General features: G+C 45.8%; 1 protein-coding gene across 3 annotated transcripts in view; it reads right to left on the bottom strand.

Annotated features, from left to right (window-relative positions):
• LOC133662409 (SH3 and multiple ankyrin repeat domains protein 3-like) overlaps positions 1-19,034 on the bottom strand; it is a 28,976-nt gene extending 9,942 nt beyond the window's left edge. The window contains exons 1-27 of one of the 3 annotated variants that reach the window (XM_062066377.1): positions 18,751-19,033; positions 17,095-17,314; positions 15,275-15,446; positions 15,117-15,156; positions 14,953-15,048; positions 14,793-14,864; positions 14,600-14,708; positions 14,376-14,527; positions 14,159-14,288; positions 14,053-14,090; positions 13,844-13,960; positions 10,608-10,685; positions 10,428-10,494; positions 10,119-10,338; positions 7,546-7,724; positions 7,353-7,466; positions 7,209-7,284; positions 7,052-7,134; positions 6,874-6,998; positions 4,443-4,575; positions 4,295-4,375; positions 4,194-4,211; positions 3,717-3,847; positions 3,475-3,568; positions 2,808-3,389; positions 2,451-2,735; positions 160-1,417 (exon numbers count right to left, since the gene is read on the bottom strand). In XM_062066377.1, coding sequence (XP_061922361.1) covers positions 160-1,417; positions 2,451-2,735; positions 2,808-3,389; positions 3,475-3,568; positions 3,717-3,847; positions 4,194-4,211; positions 4,295-4,375; positions 4,443-4,575; positions 6,874-6,998; positions 7,052-7,134; positions 7,209-7,284; positions 7,353-7,466; positions 7,546-7,724; positions 10,119-10,338; positions 10,428-10,494; positions 10,608-10,685; positions 13,844-13,960; positions 14,053-14,090; positions 14,159-14,288; positions 14,376-14,527; positions 14,600-14,708; positions 14,793-14,864; positions 14,953-15,048; positions 15,117-15,156; positions 15,275-15,411 — 4,415 coding nt within the window. In that variant the 5' untranslated portion in view covers positions 15,412-15,446; positions 17,095-17,314; positions 18,751-19,033. Of the gene's footprint in view, positions 1-159; positions 1,418-2,450; positions 2,736-2,807; positions 3,390-3,474; positions 3,569-3,716; positions 3,848-4,193; positions 4,212-4,294; positions 4,376-4,442; positions 4,576-6,873; positions 6,999-7,051; positions 7,135-7,208; positions 7,285-7,352; positions 7,467-7,545; positions 7,725-10,118; positions 10,339-10,427; positions 10,495-10,607; positions 10,686-13,843; positions 13,961-14,052; positions 14,091-14,158; positions 14,289-14,375; positions 14,528-14,599; positions 14,709-14,792; positions 14,865-14,952; positions 15,157-15,274; positions 15,447-17,094; positions 17,315-18,750 lie in introns of all 3 variants that reach the window. The other 2 variants (XM_062066376.1, XM_062066378.1) reach the window with 2 other exon arrangements.
• Between the last annotated feature and the right edge of the window lie 3,236 nt (positions 19,035-22,270).

The following is a 22,270-nucleotide window of genomic DNA, read 5'->3' as shown; positions in this document are numbered from 1 at the left end:
CGCCGCCCCACCTCCCGATATCGGAGGTCTCAAGGTTGGCAAGTATGCCTAAAGGTGACTTTGTAAACAGAGCGATGTCCCCATTAAGTCAGCATTGCCAGAACACACACACACACACACACACACACACACACAAACACACACACACACACGACGTACCTGGCCCCGCCTACTGGCGACCTGCGTCCTGGGTCTAGAGGGCTTGGCTCCTCCCCCAGGGAGTGGCTGTCCTTGTTGAGCAATTGAAGTCTGTTGGCGAGGTCGAGACCTGACCCTGCCCGGCCGCTCAGCTCCAACGCCGACGCCGACCGCCCGCTAAGGTCTACCGCCGAGCCCGACCCTTGACCCCCTAGGGCCGCCGGCCGGCCCCCACCCTCCTCGGTGCCAAACCCTTGGCGGTCGTCATTACGGTCCTCGCCGCCCCCCCACAGCTTGGAGCGCCTCTGGAAGAGGTAGCGAGGCTGGCGTCCGCCAGTGGGGGAGCACAAGAGTGGGGAGGTCGGCGAGGAGGAAGCGGCCGAGGGGAGGAGCTCGCTGTCAGACGACTGCTTAAGGAGGGGGTCCCTGAGGGCTGAGCGGCCTCGCCCAATGGGGGAGCGGAGGCGAGGTTTGAGGGCGGACGGAGAGGTGACGGTGTGAGAAGCGGGCGGCGAGGAGGGGGACGAGGGAGCAGGAGGCGAGGCCAAGGTGATGGAGGGGGGAAGGGAGCTGGGGGAGGAGCTGTCATGGAGACGCTCTTCGTCACCCTCGTCCTCCTCACCTCTCCTCCCCAAAGAGTCGGGAGCGCTGCCCCCGCCCTCGCCACTTCGCCGCGGCAACAAGGTGAGTGAGGTCGGGGGGCTGGCAAAAGCGGCGGGTGGCGTCACCAGGCCTATTCTGCGCAGCTCCTCCCTCGTCTCCTCGTCACTAGACGACAGCAAGGCGGGGGGGAGTTTTACGGTGTAAGCTCCGCCCTCTTCCTCTGAACTGCCAATGGTCAGGCTCCTGCGCCTGTCAATCAGAGGAGAGTGGCTTTCATTGACCAGGCTCGCCAGAGGGACAGGTCTCCAGCGCTCTGGGGAGGGGCCGGCGGGAGACGTCACACCTCCCTCGGCTTCGGGCCGTTCCACCTGTCCGTCAGGGAAAAGGGGCGGGGTTATGCGCTTGTGTCTGAGCTCTGGGCTGGTTTGAGGGGTGGTGCGCTTGCTTCGCGGCTCTGGGCTGGTCTGAGGGGTAGTGCGTTTGGATCGTGGCTCAGGGCTGCTCTGCGGGGTGGGGACCGGCGTGCGCTTGTGTCTGCCTTCTGGGCTGGCGGCCGGCGTGGGAATGGGAGTGGTCGAGGCAGAGGTGTGTTTGGTCCGTGGCTCCGGGCTAGGCGTGCGCGCAGTGAGCGCTCGTTCTCGTGCGGCCAGAGCCAGGGCAAGTGGAGATGAAGGATCTGAGGAAGAATGTGGGGATTGTTCATGAACAAGAACAGTTCAATCATCGTTGCCACCTAGAAGACAGGAGTAGGGATGTCCGATAATGGCTTTTTTGCTGATATCCGATATTCCGATATTGTTCAACTCTTAATTACAGATTCCGATATCAACCGATACCGATATATGCAGTCGTGGAATTAACACATTATTATGCCTAATTTTGTTGTGATGCCCCGCTGGATGCATTAAACAATGTAACAATGTTTTCCAAAATAAATCAACTCAAGTTATGGAAAAAAATGCCAACATGGCACTGCCATATTTATTATTGAAGTCACAAAGTGCATTATTTTTTTTTAACATGCCTCAAAACAGCAGCTTGGAATTTGGGACATGCTCTCTCTGAGAGAGCATGAGGAGGTTGAGGTGGGCGGGGTTGAGGTGGGGGATTGGTAGGGGGTAGCGGGGGGTGTATATTTTAGCGTCCTGGAAGAGTTAGTGCTGCAAGGGGTTCTGGGTATTTGTTCTGTTGTGTTTATGTTGTGTTACGGTGCGGATATTCTCCCGAAATGTGTTTGTCATTCTTGTTTGGTGTGGGTTCACAGTGTGGCGCATATTTGTAACAGTGTTAAAGTTGTTTACACGGTCACCCTCAGTGTGACCTGTATGGCTGTTGACCTAGTATGCGTTGCATTCACTTGTGTGTGTGAAAAGCCATAGATACTATGTGATTGGGCCGGCACGCCCCCAATATTGTTGTCTGGGTGGAAATCGGGAGAAATTCAGGAGAACGGGTGCCCCGGGAGATTTTCGGGAGGGGCACTGAAATTTGGGAGTCTCCCGGGAAAATCAGGAGGGTTGGCAAGTATGACTGGGAGACGCAACTGCTCTGTACTTCTCCCTACGTCTGTGTACCCCTCCGTACGGAGGCGTTTTAAAAAGTCATAAATTTTACTTTTTGAAACAGATACCGATAATTTCCGATATTACATTTTAAAGCATTTATCGGCCGATAATATCGGACATCTCTAGACAGGAGTGGAACCTTACCCAGAGGTTTGCCGGTCAGCGGGTGGAGGAAGGTGTGGGGCGACGGCGATGGTGACAGGACCGGCGCAGGCGGGGGTAGCTCTCCGAGGTCGTCCATGGAGTGACTTTGCGTAAGGAGAGGCGGGACCTGGTGTTCGGAGCCGGAGCCCTCCACAGACAGGAAGAGGGACGAGCGGCGGCCTTGGACCCGGGCACGCTCAGACAGCACCTGCTGCTGGTACAGCTCTGCCCTGCTGGGGCTGCCGGGTCCACCCAACTCCAACTTTGCGTCGTGATCTTTGAGTCCTGGAGACAAGACGGAGGCGTACAAGGTGGTGAAACATGGGCGCCATGTTGAAGACGATTTGCAACCCTTACCCTGCTCCTCCACAGGAAGCTGTTTTAACAGCGGTGACTTCCTCCTCTGAGGTTTGGTGGGCGCAGCCTGCTGGCCTACATTAGCATAAGGATTTTCTATGGGCCGACCACGGCGGCGTGACAGCGGCGAATGGCCGAGGGCGGAGCTCGGGCTATGGAGAGACAGCGTGGAAGTGTGCGCGGAGCTGTGCAGCGTGTGCATGGCGGGCGTGGCGGCGTGCGTCTCGGTCTGCAGTTGAGGGGGCGTGTCCTGCAGGATGATCATGGACCTGGCCTTTCTCTGGCGCTCTGCGTGGGCATGGCTCCTCAGCGGCGAGTCCGCCAGCTCCTGCAGCCTTGGCTCCGCCCCGGGTTTAAAGCTGGAGCGGGTCAGACCCTCCCCTCTGGCGGGGGGCGGCGGAGGAAGGAAGGAGGGCGGAGGCCCGGAGTCGAGCAGGAAGAGCGAAGAGGTGGAGGAAGCGGAGGGAGGAGGGGGTGGCGCTGTCTGAGGCGGAGGCGGGATGAAGCTGTCTGTCAGCGAGGAGCTCCGCGGAAAACGACTTTCGTTGATCAAAGCGGAGATCCTGTCGTCCTCGGGCGTGCCTGCGTGGTAGCAGAAATGCACATCTTAAGCTAATAAGCGTAGTGGTTATGTCACGTTTCTTTAAATAGGTGTCACCGGTCTCACCAAAACTTTTGGTTCTCGACATTCCTCGCGGCAAAGCCATGGTGCTCTTCCCTGGAGCGGTGGGCGGTACCAGACCCTGACGCTCAAACAAGGACTACACACACACACACACACACACACACACACACACACACACACACACACACACACACACACACACACACACACACACACACACACACACGTAATTGTCTGTTTCTAGTGTGACTAATATTCACCAGAGTCAGCGACTACCACCTCACATTAATTTCAGCCTGAGTGATGCGTCGGCTGGTGGGCCTCTGTTTGACCGTGGCCGCCCTGAAGTCGTCAGAGGGGCGGGAGCGCAAGACCACTTCGTGTGTGCTTCCCGCCAACATTTCGTCCAGTTTGTCTGCGGGTGACAAACACGTCAACATGAATGAAATCAAACAACGGATGTCCACTAACTTTTTGCAACTCAACGCAAAGAAAATGGAAATGCTGATTCTCGGCCCTGTGGGGGGTGTCCCCACATCTGCGGTCCCCTCAGAGGTTTCTCATTGTGCCCATTGGGTTGAGTTTTTCCTTGCCCTGATGTGGGATCTGAGCCCAGGATGTCGTTGTGGCTTGTGCAGCCCTTTGAGACACTCGTGATTAAGGGCTATATAAATAAACTTTGATTGATTGAACATCATGTGAAGGACATAACACACACCATACAACCACACAAGACACTACTCCATGGTCACTTGACTCACCAAAGCGCCTCCTCCTGGCTGCACAGTGGGCAAAGGTCAACATCACCTCTTACACATTGACTTTTAGACTGTGTGTGTGAGTGTGTGTGTGTTTGTTTTACCTATCTCCTCCAGGTCAGCGGTCATGGACTTGGACCGGAGTGTCAATGAGGTACTGGGTGCTCGCTTGGGCGGGGGAGGAGCTGTGAGACAAGAACCAATCAGCTGGCAGTGCTCGTTAACGGTTGTGGACAGACCATAGAGCGCCACCTTTCTTCCTGATGAGGTTGGTGTCTGATTTGCGGGAAACAGACACGACCTTCATCAGCAGGCGGCTGCCGCCCTGCCGGATCAGCGAGACCACCTGGCGGTGACCCACCTTCACCACGTCGGCGCCGTTGACCTGAACAGACGAGCAAGCTGATGCTGGGTGTTCTGAGAGAGGGACTGACGCATACTTGCCAACCCTCCCGATTTTCCCGGGAGACTCCCGAATTTCAGTGCCCCTCCTGAAAATCTCCCGGGGCAACCATTCTCCCGAATTTCTCCCGATTTCCACCCGGACAACAAAATTGAAGCCGTGCCTTAAAGGCACTGCCTTTAGCGTCCTCTCTCACCTGAAAAGAAGACTATTACCGTATTTTTCGGACTATAAGTCGCAGTTTTTTTCATAGACTTATGTGTGAAATTATTAACACATTACCGTAAAATATCAAATAATATTATTTAGCTCATTCATGTAAGAGACTAGACGTATAAGATTTAATGGGATTTAGCGATTAGGAGTGACAGATTGTTTGGTAAACGTATAGCATGTTCTATATGTTATAGTTATTTGAATGACTCTTACCATAATATGTTACGTTAACATACCAGGCACGTTCTCAGTTGGTTATTTATGCCTCATATAACGTACACTTATTCAGCCTGTTATTCACTATTCTTTATTTATTTTAAATTGCCTTTCAAATGTCTATTCTTGGTGTTGGGTTTTATCAAATAAATTTCCCCCAAAAATGCGACTTATACTCCAGTGCGACTTATATATGTTTTTTCCCTTCTTTATTATGCATTTTCGGCCGGTGCGACTTATACTCCGGAGCGATTTATATACCGTATTTCCTTGAATTGGCGCAGGGAATATAGTATTCGCACGTCTAGAATTACTGCCGGGTCAAACTCGTTTCTCAAAATAATTAACGCATGCTTGGCCTTATCGCCGGTTTATTATTGAAGCTGGATCAAATTCGTTTCGCAAAATATTAATTTTATTATCGCATGTCTATAATTTTCGCCGGGTCAAACTCGTTTCGCAAAATATTTAGCATATGGCTAGAACTTCCACCGGGTCAAATTCGTTACGTCACGAGTGACGCATCTGTCCTCCTTTTCAAAATGGAGGAAGCTGATTTCAGTAGTTTACAATCGCACAAAGGAAAAAAGATAAAGAGCTTTTCAGTAGGATTTAAGGTCCAAGCTATTGAATACCGGTACAGTATGCTAAAGAGAACAGTAAGCAGCTATGTTTTATTAATATACCGTAGCTGCGTGTGTGAAATACTGTATAAGTCATTAAATCACTCCCGCCTCCTGGTGGTAGAGGGCGCTGCCGCGCTAGTGATCCTTCTTGCGACTTCAGTACTGCAGAAGAAGTGAACACACGCAGCAAGAGATTTATTTTTTCCCTCTGCCTGAACTTCTAACATGGAGGATCACATACAGGTATCTAAAATAAAACAGTTTTCTAAACTGGACTTTCAATCGAAGCAGGAGGTAATAATTAAAGGAATATCTCCATCGAAACAGAGACTTTTAAAACTGAAGAAAGAAAATAAGGAAGACTTCTATAAACAAGTTATCGATGCTTTTGGTCAGAAGGAGCTGCAAATGGACTCCATTTATAAGTACAGGTAAGACCATAATAACGTTTTTTTTAATTAAATGTGCTTTTCATGATGGTATGCTTACATGACACTCAAAGCGCACGCCTAAATTTTATGGATTCCTTTTGGTAAACGCCGGAGTGAGAAGAGGTTTTAAAATAATTACCGCATGCACGGCCATCCCGCCGGTTTCCGGTAAACGCAGGTGTGACAGGAGGTTTTAAATTAATTAACGCCCCTGCGGCTATTCAAGGAAATACGGTATATATATATATATATATATATATATATATATATATATATATATATATATATATATATATATATATATATATATATATATATATATATGTATGTGTGGGAAAAAATCACAAGACTATTTCATCTCTACAGGCCTGTTTCATGAGGGGTTTCCTCAATCCTCAAAAAAAAAAAAAATCTCCTGAGGATTGAGGAAACCCCTCATGAAACAGGCCTGTAGAGATGAAATAGTCTTGTGATTTTTTTCCCACACATACATATTACGCTCTACCACGGTATCGAGCACTATTTTTTTGGATAATCTAATTAAGACATATATATATATATATATATATATATATATATATATATATATATATATATATATATATATATATATATATATATATATATATATATATATATATATATATATACATATATACATATATATATATAAAAGAAATACTTGAAAATATACACACTCCCCACCCCACCTCAACCCCCCCTTCCCAACCATCTCCCGAATTCGGAGGTCTCAAGGTTGGCAAGTATGGAATGACGGCGTCATTGGTCACCTCTATGAGAAAGTCTCCTGTACGCAGCCCCGCCCTCCAGGCCACGCCCCCCTGGTCCACAGACTCCAGGTACTGCAGGGCAGGAAACGCCGGGGTGGGGGCGAACTCCTCGATGGGCGTCTCAGCTAACAACAGATAAAATATTACAATAATGACGATTTAAAAGTGTTTTGTCTACCTTTGGCTCCTCTGAGGACGAAGCCGAAGCCTTCGCTCTCTCTCTTCTGCAGCACGGCCATCTTCTCCTCGATCACGTAGTCGCTGTCACGCCACAACACAGCATCTTAGCTAAAGCGCTTCGGCGAATGCCCCCAGATGTAGTGTGTGGCTTTCACCTGTAGGAGGTGTAGTTGTCGTAGGAGCCCACTGTGTAGTGCCTGAAGAGTCTCTTGGTGCGGTCCTCCCTCGTCTCTGAAAGACACGTGCACGCCGTCACGCATTGACACGCCACGTCTCCTCATAACAGGCGGCGTCTTTACCCAGTCTGGGGTCGTACTGTCTCATCTGGACTTCCTCAACACAGTCGGCGGGGAACCAGCCAGTTCTTCCTTTGACGTTTCCTTCCCAGAATCCTCCTTCCCCGATGGACAGGACTGTGGAACCACGACACATGGATAAGTCTGCGCCGGCTGCTCACAAGCGCTCGCAGAGTTAACATGGCGGCCTCGTCACCTTTCACCCTCTCGCCGCGGTGCAGCTGGATCTCTCCGGAACCCTGGGGCACGTGGGAGCGCGTGGCGATGAAGGTGCGTCCCGGCACGGCGCTGTATAGCCTCTTCTTCCTTAACTGGGGGGTCGGGGGCGGGGAGGAAGGGGGGCTGGTTTCCACATGACCACCGGCGCCACTGGGACTGCAAAGCACAGAATCAGAATGACTTTATTAATCCGAGGGGAAATTTAGATTTTCAGCACAATCCCATTCAAGATCAGACAAACATTACAGGGAGACAGAAAAAAAGATCGCTGACGGGTCTGGCAACTTCCGGCGCTCCTTACCAAAAAGGTGAGAAACATGTAAAGGGGGGGGGGTGGTTAAAAAAAATATTCAGTCAAAGGCTGGATTCCAGGGAGGGGGTCCAGACTGAGGCCAAGGAAGAAAAAAACCTCATAGCCATAGCACACATAAACAAGTTACAAAAACGGAAATGCTGATTATCGGTCCTGCTAGACACCGACATCTATTTAATAATACCACCTTAACATTTGACAACCAAACAATTACACAAGGCGACTCGGTAAAGAATCTGGGTATTATCTTCCACCCAACCCTCTCGTTTAAGTCACACATTAAGAGTGTTATTAAAACTTCTTTCATCTCTGTAATATCGCTAAAATGTGTTCCATTTTGTTGACTAGCGACGCTGAGATCATTATTCATGTGTTCGTTACGACTCGTCTCCATTACTGTAACGTGTTATTTTCAGGTCTCCCCATGTCTAGCATTAAAAGATTACAGTTGGTACAAAATGCGGCTGCTAGACTTTTGACAAGAACAAGAAAGTTTGATCATATTACGCCTATACTGTATATACCTTTATATACATATATACCTATATATATGCCTATACTGGCACTACTATCTTGCTGATTGTATTGTACCATATGTCCCGGCAAGAAATCTGCATTCAAAGAACTCCGGCTTATTAGTGATTACCAGAGCCCAAAAAAGTCTGCGGGCTATAGAGCGTTTTCTATTCGGGGTCCAGTACTATGGAATGCCCTCCCGGTAACAGTTAGAGATGCTACCTCAGTAGAAGCATTTAAGTCCCATCTTAAAACTCATTTGTATACTCTAGCCCAGTGGTTCTTAACCTGGGGTCGATGGAACCCTAGGGGTTCGGTGAGTCGGGCTCAGGGGTTCGGCGGAGGTCAAGACACACCTGACTCATCATGTAAATAAAAACTTCTCCCTACCGGCGTAATACGGATACGGCAACAGCAGAAGTCAGACTGATTTGCAGGTGTGTAATTTGTTGTGAGTTTATGCACTGTGTTGGTTTTGTTCTTTGAACAAAGTGATGTTCATGCACGGTTCATTTTGTGCACCAGTAATAAAACATGGTAACACTTTAGTATGGGGAACATATTCACCATTAATTAGATGCTTATTAACATGCAAATTAGTAACATATTGGCTCTTAACTAGTCTTTATTAAGTACTTATTAATGCCTTATTCGGCATAGCCTTATTATAACCCTAACCCTGGCCCTAACCTTCTAACCCTAACCCTAACCAAATAACTCCAGATTAAGTCATTGTTACTTAGAATATGTTCCCCTGTTGTCCAAAAAACTCTAAATTAAGTCTTTGTTACTTAGAATATGTTCCCCATACTAAAGTGTTACCAAAAACATATAACTTTGTCTTGAATTTTTTTAAAAACTACATTTTATTTTTCACTAAAGAAGGGTTCGGTGAATTATGCGCATATGAAACTGGTGGGGTTCGGCACCTCCAACAAGGTTAAGAACCACTGCTCTAGCCTTTAAATAGACCCCCTTTTTAGACCAGTTGATCTGCCGTTTATTTTATTTTATGCCCCCCTCTCCCTTGTGGAAGGGGGGGCACAGGTCCGGTGGCAATGGATGAAGTGCTGGCTGTCCAGAGTCGGGACTCGGGGTGGACCACTCGCCTGTGCATCGGTTGGGGACATCTCTGCGCTGCTGACCTGTCTCCGCTCGGGATGGTCTCCTGCTGGCCCCACTATGGACTGGACTCTCACTATTATGTTAGATCCACTATGGACTGGACTCTCACTATTATGTTGGATCCACTATGGACTGGACTCTCACTATTATGTTAGATCCACTAAGGACCGGACTTTCACAATATTATGCTAGAACCACTCGACGTCCATTGCATCCGGTCTCCCCTAGAGGAGGGGTCACCCACATCTGCGGTCCTCTCCAAGGTTTCTCATAGTCATTCATATTGACATTCCCACTGGGTTGTGAGTTTTTCCTTGCCCTTATGTGGGCTCTGAACCGAGGATGTCGTTGTGGCTTGTGCAGCCCTTTGAGACACTTGTGATTTAGGGCTATATAAATAAACATTGATTGATTGATGATTGATTGATACATAGAATCAACAAAACTTGCAACAGAGGGGAGGGGCGGAGCTACGGAGGCCGGTTGCTGCTGTATAAGCGCTACTCAGCCGTCCATCACCCCTAAGGGGTATCAAGCGTACACAGTGTTAGCCCACTAGCCCACTAACTAAAAGTAGCAGGACCCCAAGCGCTCACCTGAGCCTGCGAGTGTGTCGTCGTAGGGAGTGTGTGTGCGTGTCGTGGTGTGTTTCCAGGCTTTGCAAAGAGGGGCCGGGGGAGGAGGCGGGGCTTTCCAGCGCGTTGTCACTGGCTGAGCGAATCAAAGAGCGCGGCGAGGAGAGACCGTTTCCGGCCGGCAACCTGATGGTTCCCATGCGGCGGCGTTTGGTGTAGGATGGCGTTTCTCTGAAGGGAACTGCTTGGACACACACACACAAACACGCACGCACGGTATCAGCACATGCTGTCGGTCAAGCTGTCGGTGGTGTGACGCATGTGACTCACCAACGTCGGAGGTTTTGTGAATCTTGATGATTTCGGCCAAATCAAAGTTGCCAGCGATGATGGCCACCTGTACACACGCACACACACACACACACGTATAAACACACAAAGACAACGCGGCCCATTCCAATGACAGTTGTTTTTTCCTGACTGAATGAGGTTGTTCCTCTGTGCTCGGACCTGAAAGGCAGTCTGGTTGTTGTAGTTCTTGATGTCCTTGTTGGCTCCTCTGAAGAGCAGCACTCTGGCACAGCTGTCCTGTTAGAGTAGCGACAGACGGGTGATGATAGGAATAGAATCATAACAATAAAGCAGGGGTCGGCAACCCAAAATGTTGAAAGAGCCATATTGGACGAAAAATACAAAAAAAGTAAACTGTCTGGAGCCGCAAAAAATGTAAAGACTTATATAAGTGTTATAATGATGGCAAAACATGATGTAAGTGGCTAATTGGCTACATTAGCCTACTATGAAAATGACTGTGTGTCGCAGGCTGACGCAAATCTTCGTTGACAGAAATGTTGAAATGTAATATTTATTCTACACATTTTTACAACATCGGAAAACATTAGTAAAACTTCTCAGAGGGTGAGATAACTCCTGGAAATGACTGTCTTAGAATGGCCAAAAGGTATAGATGTGTGTGTCCAAGTTTAAGGAAATGGCAGGCTGTCTTCTTCTAATGGATTTATTACAATCTTTGCAATCTGGAACAACATGGCACACTGACAACTATCAGAAATGCAGCCAATATTACATACGGATAATGAGTCAGGAAACATGGAAAAATGAACTAAATACACAGAGGACATAAGTAAAGGAAATTAAATGAGCTCAAATATAGCTACAAACGAGGCATGGTGATGCAATATGTACATACAGCTAGCCTAAATAGCATGTTAGCGTCGATTAGCTTGAATTGATTAACGTGGACCCCGACTTAATCAAGTTGAAAAACTTATTCGGGTGTTACCATTTAGTGGTCAATTGTACGAAATATGTACTGTACTGTGCAATCTACTAATACACGTTTCAATCAATCAATCAAACCTGAAATGTATACTGTGTATATGTACATTTTACCATTACCATTTTACCATGAATTGATTAACGTGGACCCCGACTTAATCAAGTTGAACAACTTATTGGGGTGTTACCATTTAGTGGTCAATTGTACGAAATATGTACTGTACTGTGCAATCTACTAATACAAGTTTCAATCAATCAATCAAAAAGTCATGCAGTGAATAGCTGTCAATATCAATAAAGCTCACCTTTGTGCATTCATGCACATTAAAACATTTGGTGGACAAAATGAGACAAAGAAGGAGTGGCATAAAACACGTCTTTTTTGGCAGCGTCGGAGAAAGTTCTACATGTAAACAAACTGTTGAGTCACAGTCCACACAACGGTGAGTTCATGGGCCATACTTGCCAACCCTCCCGAATTTTCCGGGAGACTCCCGAATTTCAGTGCCTCTCCCGAAAATCTCCAGGGACAACCATTCTCCCGAATTTCTCCTGATTTCCAGCCGGACTTAAGGCACGCCCCCTCCAGGTCCGTACGGACCTGAGTGAGGACAGCCTGTCAGCACGTCCACTTGGCCAACCAAAAAGTAACCACAGAACACTATAGTGTTCTGTGGTTACTTTTTGGTTGGCCAACGGTTTACGTTGTATTGCGCACCCTGACGGCAAGTGTGGGAGTCGGTTCTGAAGCATGAAGTAAAGAGACGTAACTTCGTCACCTCGCCTGGTTATTGACTCCAACCCAGAATATTACACTGCCCATACCTACGCTCCTTCAAAGGCTGTGCTACTGGCTGCAAAGCATTGCACTTTCAAATACAACATTGAGTAGAGAGGAGTGTTATGTGTGTATATGTGTAAATAAATGAACACTGAAATTCAAGTATTTATTTAATATATATATATATATATATATATATATATATATATATATATATATATATATATATATATATATATATATATATATATATATATATATATATACATATATATATATATATATATATACATAAACATATATATATATATATATATATATATATATATATATATATATATATATATATATATATACATAAACATATATATATATATATATATATATACATAAACATATATATATATATATATATATATATATAAACATATATATACATAAACATATATATATATATATATATATATATATATATATATATATATATATATATATATATATATATATATATATATATATATATACTACCGTTCAAAAGTTTGGGGTCACATTGAAATGTCCTTATTTTGGAAGGAAAAGCAGTGTACTTTTCAATGAAGATAACTTTAAACTAGTCTTAACTTTAAAGAAATACACTCTATACATTGCTAATGTGGTAAATGACTATTCTAGCTGCAAATGTCTGGTTTTTGGTGCAATATCTACATAGGTGTATAAAGGCCCATTTCCAGCAACTATCACTCCAGTGTTCTAATGGTACAATGTGTTTGCTCATTGGCTCAGAAGGCTAATCGATGATTAGAAAACCCTTGTGCAATCATGTTCACACATCTGAAAACAGTTTAGCTCGTTACAGAAGCTGCAAAACTGACCTTCCTTTGAGAAGATTGAGTTTCTGGAGCATCACATTTGTGGGGTCAATTAAACGCTCAAAATGGCCAGAAAAAGAGAACTTTCATCAGAAACTCGACAGTCTATTCTTGTTCTTAGAAATGAAGGCTGTTCCACAAAATTGTTTGGGTGACCCCAAACTTTTGAACGGTAGTGTATATATATATATATATATATATATATATATATATATATATATATATATATATATATATATATATATATATATATATATATATATATATATATATATATATATATATATATATATATATATATATATATATATATATATATATATATATATATATGTAGCTAGAATTCACTGAAAGTCAAGTATTTATTTTATTTATATATATATAAGAAATACTTGAATTTCAGTTAATTCTAGCTATAAATATACTCCTCCCCCCCTTAACCCCCCCAAATCTCCCGAATTTGGAGGTCTCAAGGTTGGCAAGTATGTCAAGGGCTGCTGAAATTAGTAAGACAAAACGGCGCTGGCCAAATACTCTCACCAGTGAAGCATAAACACAAACATATTCAACTGTGGGCTTTCTAACAATTAGGAAGGTTTGTGTCGTTTTTGTCCACCCACAGAAACCATTTTACAACAAAAAATATATTTTTTACCCCATTTTTTTCCCTATTTCCATACATTTTTGAAAAATCTCCATTTAGCCACCAGGGCGCCGCTCAAGAGCTCTAGAGCCGCGGGTTGCTGACCCCCGCAATAAGGAAAAAAGTTATTGTTGGGGCTGTGTGCTATAGTGACCTGATTGTAGAGCGCACAGAGGTGCAGCGCGGTGTTTCCTGATGCATTCTGGGAGCTCATGTCGGCACCGTAGAACAGCAGGTGCTCCAAGTGCTGCACGTTTCCAAAGCGACACGCCTAAACACACACACACACACACACACACACTTGATTACACTTCTAAAAATGTATACATAATTGTAGCTGTCGTCAGTGTGTGTGTGTCTCACCTGGTGGATTTCCTGCCATCCATTCTCGTCGGTCATGCCTGTAACCATGACAACCATCAGTCTGTGAGCAGTCAAGTGTGACGTCATTATGGAGACAAGAAGGTACCGATGCTGGCGTGGTCCTGCAGTAGCAGCTCACAGCAGTAGGGGGCGCCACCCACCATGGCGGAGTGGTAGAGGGGCGTCAGTCCTCTGCTGTCCTTGTAGTCCGGAGACGCTCCCAGGTCCAGCAGAGTCTAGACCGAAGCAGAAGCGAAGCATCAGCAGAGTCCGCTAAAAGACAAACCCGCTGGTTCTTATTGCGGTCAAGCTGACGCGCTCACCGTGAGAGCGGAGCTGTTCCGGCACAAGACGGCCCGATGCAGGGCGGTGATTCCATCTCTGGTGCGGAAGTCCAGGTGAGCGCCGCCGCTGCGGAGAACTTTGATGAGATCGCAGCTCTCCTCCAACTGGACCGCCAGCGTGAGTGGACACTCTGAGAGCCACATAGAGTCTTTCAAAATAAAAGCCCTGGAAGGATGTCGGCGAATACGACGGGTCAACTCACCGCCGCTGTCGGAGTCGTGGAAGTTTGGATCCAGACCTTTTTCCAGCCATTTGGAAACCTTCTCCACATTCTTCTGGTGGACATGTTCCATAAAGCGCTTCAGGTTGGCCTGAGATATTCCAAAGAAGACAACAAGTTGCTCAGCACAGGCTCCTCACTGATGCATTGTCTTACTGCGAAGTGCTTGTCCTACTTTGGTGTGCAGCTTGGCTAGCTGCTTGTCGTCCACGTAACTCTGCGTATAAACTCTGCGTTTGTAACGAAACTGTCAGGGCGACAGAACAGTTCAAAGTGTAAAATGACTCCATCCCGATCGTGTTGGCTCAAATGGTCAGGAAGTAGCTAACAAGCACCTCCAGGTATGGGATTGGCGTGATAGGGGGGAGGGGATACTCTTTTAACAGTCGCTCCTCATCCAGAAACTTGCCAGCACGGCCGTTGAACGCCGGCTGGAAGAGACCATAGTTCAAAACATCCGACAGAGACTGAGTCAAGGTGACCAGAACCCTCTGCTTACTGGTCCAAACGGGTAAATCTGGGTCCAGCCGCAAACACTTCTAAAGGAGCCAGAGATGGACAGAAAACATGTTTGATGGACTCTACCTTCGCCTAGTCTTCCTGTCCTCTCCACCGGTGCCGCCGTTTCGAGTGGCCTAACTAGCGTGTGTGTGTTACCGTCTGCTGTAGGTCCGGGATGCCGATACGGACGACGATGCTGTTTCCAGAGGGCGTGTCCTCCGCGTCGTCGTCCCTGGCAACGGTAGAGCCTGTCGCGTTGCCGTTAGTAACCGCCTGTTGGCGTGGGCGATCATGTTTGGTGTCAGCAGCTGGACTCAGAGGCATGTGGCTGCAAGACATGACACCACGGAGCTCATGCTGACTAGTAGGGGTGTGGGGAAAAATCGATTCGAATCGCGATTCTCACGTTGTGCGATTCAGAATCGATTCTCTTTTTTTTTTAAATTGATTTTTTTTTGTGATTTTTTTTAAATTAATCAATCCAACAAAACAATACACAGCAATACCATAACAATGCAATCCAATTCCAAAACCAAACCCGACCCAGCAACACTCAGAACTGCAATAAACACAGCAATTGAGAGGAGACACAAACAGAACAAACCAAAAGTAGTGAAACAAAAATGAATATTATCAACAACAGTATCAATATTAGTTACAATTTCAACATAGCAGTGATTCAATATCCCTCATTGACATTATCATTAGACATTTACAAAAAAAAAAACAGTGGCTTACACTTGCATCGCATCTCATAAGCTTGACAACACACTGTGTCCAATATTTTCACAAAGATAAAATAAGTCATATTTTTGGTTCATTTAATAGTTAAAACAAATTTACATTATTGCAATCAGTTGATAAAACATTGTCCTTTACAATTAATTAAAGCTTTTTACAAAAATCTACTACTCTGCTTGCATGTCAGCAGACTGGGGTAGATCCTGCTGAAATCTATGTATTGAACGAATAGAGAATCCTTTTGAATCGAGAAAAAAAATCGTTTTTGAATCGAGAATCGTGTTGAATTGAATAAAAAAATCGATTTTGAATCGAATCGTGACCCCAAGAATCGATATTGAATCAAATCATGGGACACCCAAAGATTCACAGCCCTACTGACTAGTGACTGTGACCCCCGGACCTTCTTCAGTAAACATAAGGAAATATGCAAGTCACATCCAAATTGACATTTATGTTTAATGGATCCGTGTCACTTTTGTGAGTTGGAGAACGTTCTAACACTCATCTGACCTCCCCACCTTCTCTAATGCTAATAATGGCCCAGGAATGTTATATCACTTCCTGTTTTTCAACTGTCTCACACACACACGCGCACACACTTTTGGCAAGAACAGTGTGGAAATTCATCCGAAGAACAGACAAGTCCCGTGGCTATCCATCTTATATGGAAGCCTCGTCGGTCGTCTTGTTAGTACTTCCTGTTACTGGAGGACGCGGCGCGGCTCTACTTCCTGCTAATGAGGACATTTGCTGACCAAACTTAATAGCTGCTTCCATCAAGGTGAGCCAGCGAGGCCGTGAGTGGGGTGTTGCCATAGCAACTGGAAAACAGGGAATCCTGTGCTAACCTTACTGTGTCAATCTGTGTGTGTGCGTGCTCTACATACTCGCTGTTGCTATGGCAACGCAGCTGAACAATTTTCACAGTCGCCGTGTGAAACTACATCCTAACTGCTGACTCCGGCGCTTTCTGTCCTGCTCCGAGCGTCCACTGACACACACGGGACGCGGAGGAGTGTGAAGCGTCCAGCTGCGCAAAAAAAGGTCACATGACACTTCTTACATTCTGATCCTGACATCTCAGCATTGGATTCCGAGGCCGGTGAAGGTAAAATAAGAGCTCTTCCCCCAAGCTAAGTAAGACTATGGCGGACAGGAAGTGTACGCGTTGTTTTGGTCCTACTAAGAAGGATGTTGCACACGAAGCAATATTGAAATAAAAGTTTTCCTACCTACAGGCAGCAGTCCCATCAAACTTTTCCTGTGAGCGATCTGTGCTGGACTGATCCAGAGCCGGACCACTTTATGGCTTCAGTGTTCTGATCGGAGTCTGGTCCTGGTCCAGTGTGACGGGCGGCTCGATGTCTCGGACGTACGAAGCCGTGGGGACGCCTCAGGTGGGTGGCGGCAGCGAGACCTTCAGATGGTATTGTGGGAGCTGGCCGGCCCATCCTGTGTTGGAGAGGGAGGAAGAGCGAGAGGAAGATGGGGGGGGGGTTGGGCGGGCGCGGGTCAGGATGTAAAAGGGGCGATGGAAGGGGGTGGCGGTGGGGTTGGAGAGAGACATAATCGTTAGGCTGCTGGAGACATGCTTATTGTCTCACACACCAGGAAGTAGCTAAAACTAGCCTTTCCGCTACGCCGGGTGACGCCGCCGGGACTCGCTAGCACCTTGTCGCCGTGGCGACGCAAACAACAGGATGCCATGAGGGAATCAGAACTACAGTGCTTCCTGTGACTCACGCTCCCTGTTTCCTGTGTGTGTGGGCGAAGGAGCGGACGTGAGGAAGGAAAAGGTGAGAAGCTGGACTGCTCTGATAACACACGCACACACACGCACACACACACACACGCACACACACACACACACACGATCTTGATTTTCTCCTAGTGATGTTCAGGCAAACATCAGAAAGTTAACCATGGAAAAAGTCTTCAAGTAGGAACACATCGCATTTGCCCTGGAAATGTAGCTCCCTTTGCCCATTACCATGGCAACCAATGACAGGAGCTGATAAAACCCAGTGTTCACACGCCACACACACACACACACACACACACTATCTCGTCAAATCTCTCACATCGCTAGTGGCTGAAACAGAGGCGGCGCTTCTTCTTCAACTCCTGAAACATGGTGGACACTAGACTCAAATCCACAGTCGACTGTCCACACAAACGTGTCTCATCGCAGGACGTCGCCATGACAACCAGGTCTTGTGCCAAGAAGAGACGGTACACTTCCTGAGCAGATCATCTCCTAGATAGACGTTGTGAGACGGCGGCCTACACACTCACCGCTGCACTTACGTAACACACACACTCTGAGGATGCTGGAGGAAAGAAAAGTAAAAAAAAGAAAGAAAAAAAGTCAAAGAGGACGGTGTGGGAAGGAGAGGAAATAAGGAGGTGAAGGTGAGGGAAGGAGGAAGAAAGGAAGCATATGAGGGAGAGGAGGTGGCAAGAGAGATGAGGAAGGAAAGAAGGAGGTTGGGGAAAAAAGTCCAATCGATGAAGCTGGAAGACTCCTAACCAGCATGTTTTGTCACCAAGAAGTCAAAAATGAAGCCGAACGACGCATTTCAGAGCCAAACCAGGATTTAAAGATGGGGTTTCTTAAGACACATCTCATGGTCCCAGGAGCAATGTATCCATCTGTGTCTTAACAAAAGTCATCCATGAAGACATTTAAGTGGTCGATGGCTAAAAATGTGCTAGCAATGCCCACTCAGTTATGATGGGCGGAGCTTGTAGCAAAGGAAAGAAGGAGATGTAAAGGATACTAGCCAAGGTGGTTTAAAAGGAAGTAACGTGTGTAAAGGTGGGAAAAGTTTCACACACACACACACGCACACACACGTGCATGGAGGAGTTGGTGCGCAGAGACTCACCCAGCAGATGAGCGACTTGTTCTCCATCATGATGGACTGATCAAGCAGGAGGAAGAGGAGGATGCTGATGAGGAGGGAGGTAGGAGCAGGACGAGTGGAAGGCTGCTGGCTTCAACCCACGCACACACTGCTGTGTGTGTGTGTGTGTGTGTGCACGTGAGCATGCGCACGCCATCTCCCACTCCAGTGCGTGGGTTAGAACACACACCTCTCTCTCTCGCTCGCTGGCTTCCACAGTGAGAGAGTCGGGGTGATCGGCGTGGGTGTGGAGGAGCGGCCCCGTCGCCATGGCAACGATGCAATAGAGCAGGAAGGGAGGGGGGGAGCCCTCAGATCGCCTTCTCTGTCCAATCCCAGTCAGCCTGCTGCATGATGGGAAATCAAATACTTTCAGTCCTTCTTCGTTGGTATGGTCTGAGGAAGGCCTTTGGCCTGCAGCGGCAACTTTCTGGTTGCCTAGCAACCCTCCAAGGCGTCTTCTCCTTTACGGCTGCGCCTAAAAGGTCAGGTAGGACTCGGAGACCTGGGTGGGGGGGTCAGACAGGACAACACTAAGGGAGGAGTCACGTGATTGAAAAATGTTTTCAAAAAGATAACTTACATGAAGCTGCAGTGCAACAGCGCCCTCTGCTGGATTCTTTACGAGGCAAACTTCCATGTCAGCCTACTTAACTTCGTCATCAGTACGAGGCGCTAGTGGACAGTTGCCATGACAACCAGACCCCTGCAGCTGCACCTCATCTTCATGTGACTTTGAATTATTAGTGACTGCCTCATCAATCGTTGATAAACTATTGCTTAAAGATAGTAATAAGTTGTAATTATCAGATCATAATCACCAAGTGCGGGGTGGACGTCAGACCCAGTAAAGAGGACGGAGATGGCGCCCTCTGCTGGCTGCTCCACATCACGGCAACTAAATGATTCACTGAGTCTATTTCAGGGGTCGGCAACCCAAAATGTTGAAAGAGCCATATTGGACCAAAAATACAAAAACAAATCTGTCTGGAGCCGCAAAAAATTAAAAGCCATATTACATACAGATAGTGTGTCATGAGATATAAATTGAATTAAGATGACTTAAAGGAAACTAAATGACCTCAAATATACCTACAAATGAGGCATAATGCTGCAATGTGTACATATAGCTAGCCTAAATAGCATGTTAGCATCGATTAGCTTGCAGTCATGCAATGACCAAATATGTCTGACTAGCACTCCACACAAGTCAATAACATCAACAAAACTCACCTTTGTGCATTCACGCACAACGTTAAAAGTGTGGTGGACAGAATGAGACAGAAAAAGAAGTGGCATAAAACGCGTCCTAGAAAGTCGGAGAAAGTTATACTTGTAAACAAACTACGGTGAGTTCAAGGACCGCCAAAATTAGTAGGACAAAACGGCGCTCGCCAAATACTCGAATCAGTGAAGCATGTTTAATATAAACAGTGTGCTTTATAACAATTAGGGAGGTTTGCGTCATGTTTGTCCTCCTACGGAAACCATATTAAAACAAAACCTTTTTTTTTTCCTCATCTTTTTCCATTTTTCATACATTTTTAAAAAAGCTCCTGAGAGCCACTAGGGCGGCGCTAAAGAGCCGCATGCGGCTCTAGAGCCGCGGGTTGCCGACCCCTGGTCTATTTAATAAACATTTGAACACAAACCAACTATTGATTGTACACATTTGATTTATTTAGTAAAAAAAGAAATAAATTGTTATATGTCTAGTTGTGTGAGTGCTCCAAACATTCACACATGGTTTTCTACACCAAAATTAATCTATTTACCAATCTTCTTCTCCAGATTTTGGCACAATCTACTTTCCACATTTTGCATCCGATTAAAACCGATCCAACCTCTAACTGTTCAGCCTATTCAGGAATCGCGAGCTTTTCCCTGACAAACTCCAAAAATTCCCAGATTTCCAGGTTTTCCGGGACATTTTTCCCATTCAAAATGAATTGGCCATTTTTCAAACTTGCAACATTTCCACATTTTTCAACCGATTCAAACCATTCCACCTTCAACATGTTCCACTCATCCTGGACATTCAAATTATAATTTTTCAAAGTTCAAAAAAATTCCAGGATTTCCCAGAATTCCCGTTTTTTCAAACCCATTTTTGTGTCGACTACTCCTTCCACATTTTTTAACCCATTTCAACTGTTCCGCCGTCAAAACATTCCTCTTAATCACGACATAAACCAAGCTTGTTTAAGAATTTGTAAAATCCCTGTTTTTCACGAAAATCCGTAATACCATTTCTCAATAAAAAAACGGTTACTACTTCAACATTTCGTGACCGATTTCAACAATTCCGACACCAACCAATTCAGCTCATTCAGAACATTCATGCTCCTAATAATAAAAAAAATAAAAATAAATAAATTTTCCCCAAATTCCAGGACATTCCCATTGAAATGAATGGGACATTTTTCCATCCAACATCAACACATTCCACTCATGCTGGACATTCAAACAAACACTTTCTCATGTTCCAAACTAAATTCTGGGTTTCCTGGAAATTCAAACTCTTAAACATTTAAACCATTCAAACTATTCTTACATTCATACTACAAACCCCAAAACCAGTGAAGTTGTCACGTTGTGTAAATGGTAAATAAAAACAGAAGACAATGATTTGCAAATCCTTTTCAACTTCTATTCAATTGAATAGACTGCAAAGACAAGATACTTAATGTTCTAACTGAGAAACTTAAATTTATTTTTTGCAAATATTAGCTCATTTGGAATTTGATGCCTGCAACATGTTTCAAAAAAGCTGGCACGAGTGGCAAAAAAGACTGAGAAGGTTGAGGAATGCTCATCAAACACTTATTTGGAACATCCCACAGGTGAACAGGCTAATTGGGAACAGGTGGGTGCCATGATTGGGTATAAAAGCAGCTTCCATGAAATGCTCAGTCATTCACAAACAAGGATGGGGTGAGGGTCACCACTTTGTCAACAAATGCGTGAGCAAATTGTCCAACAGTTTAAGAACAACATTTCTCAACCAGCTATTGCAAGGAATTTAAGGACTTCACCATCTAAGGTCCGTAATATCATCAAAAGGTTCAGAGAATCTGGAGAAATCACTGCACGTAAGTGATGATATTACGGACCTCCGATCCCTCAGGCGGTACTGCATCAAAAAGCGACATCAGTGTGTAAAGGATATCACCACATGGGCTCAGGAACACTTCAGAAAACCACTGTCAGTAACTACAGTTGGTCGCTACATCTGTAAGTGCAAGTTAAAACTCTACTATGCAAAGCGAAAGCAATTTATCAACAACACCCAGAAACGCCGTCGGTTTCGCTGGGCCCGAGCTCATCTAAGATGGACTGATGCAAAGTGGAAAAGTGTTCTGTGGTCTGACGAGTCCACATTTCAAATTGTTTTTGGAAACTGAGGACATCGTGTCCTCCGGATCAAAGAGGAAAAGAACCATCCGGATTGTTATAGGCGCAAAGTTGAAAAGCCAGCATCTGTGATGGTATGGGGGTGTAT

This window comes from Entelurus aequoreus, linkage group LG12, assembly GCF_033978785.1.
Source record: "Entelurus aequoreus isolate RoL-2023_Sb linkage group LG12, RoL_Eaeq_v1.1, whole genome shotgun sequence".
NCBI classification, from domain to species: Eukaryota; Metazoa; Chordata; class Actinopteri; order Syngnathiformes; family Syngnathidae; genus Entelurus; species Entelurus aequoreus.
The sequence above is the reverse complement of the archived record's forward strand: the minus strand, read 5'-3'. Positions and strand labels throughout refer to the sequence as shown.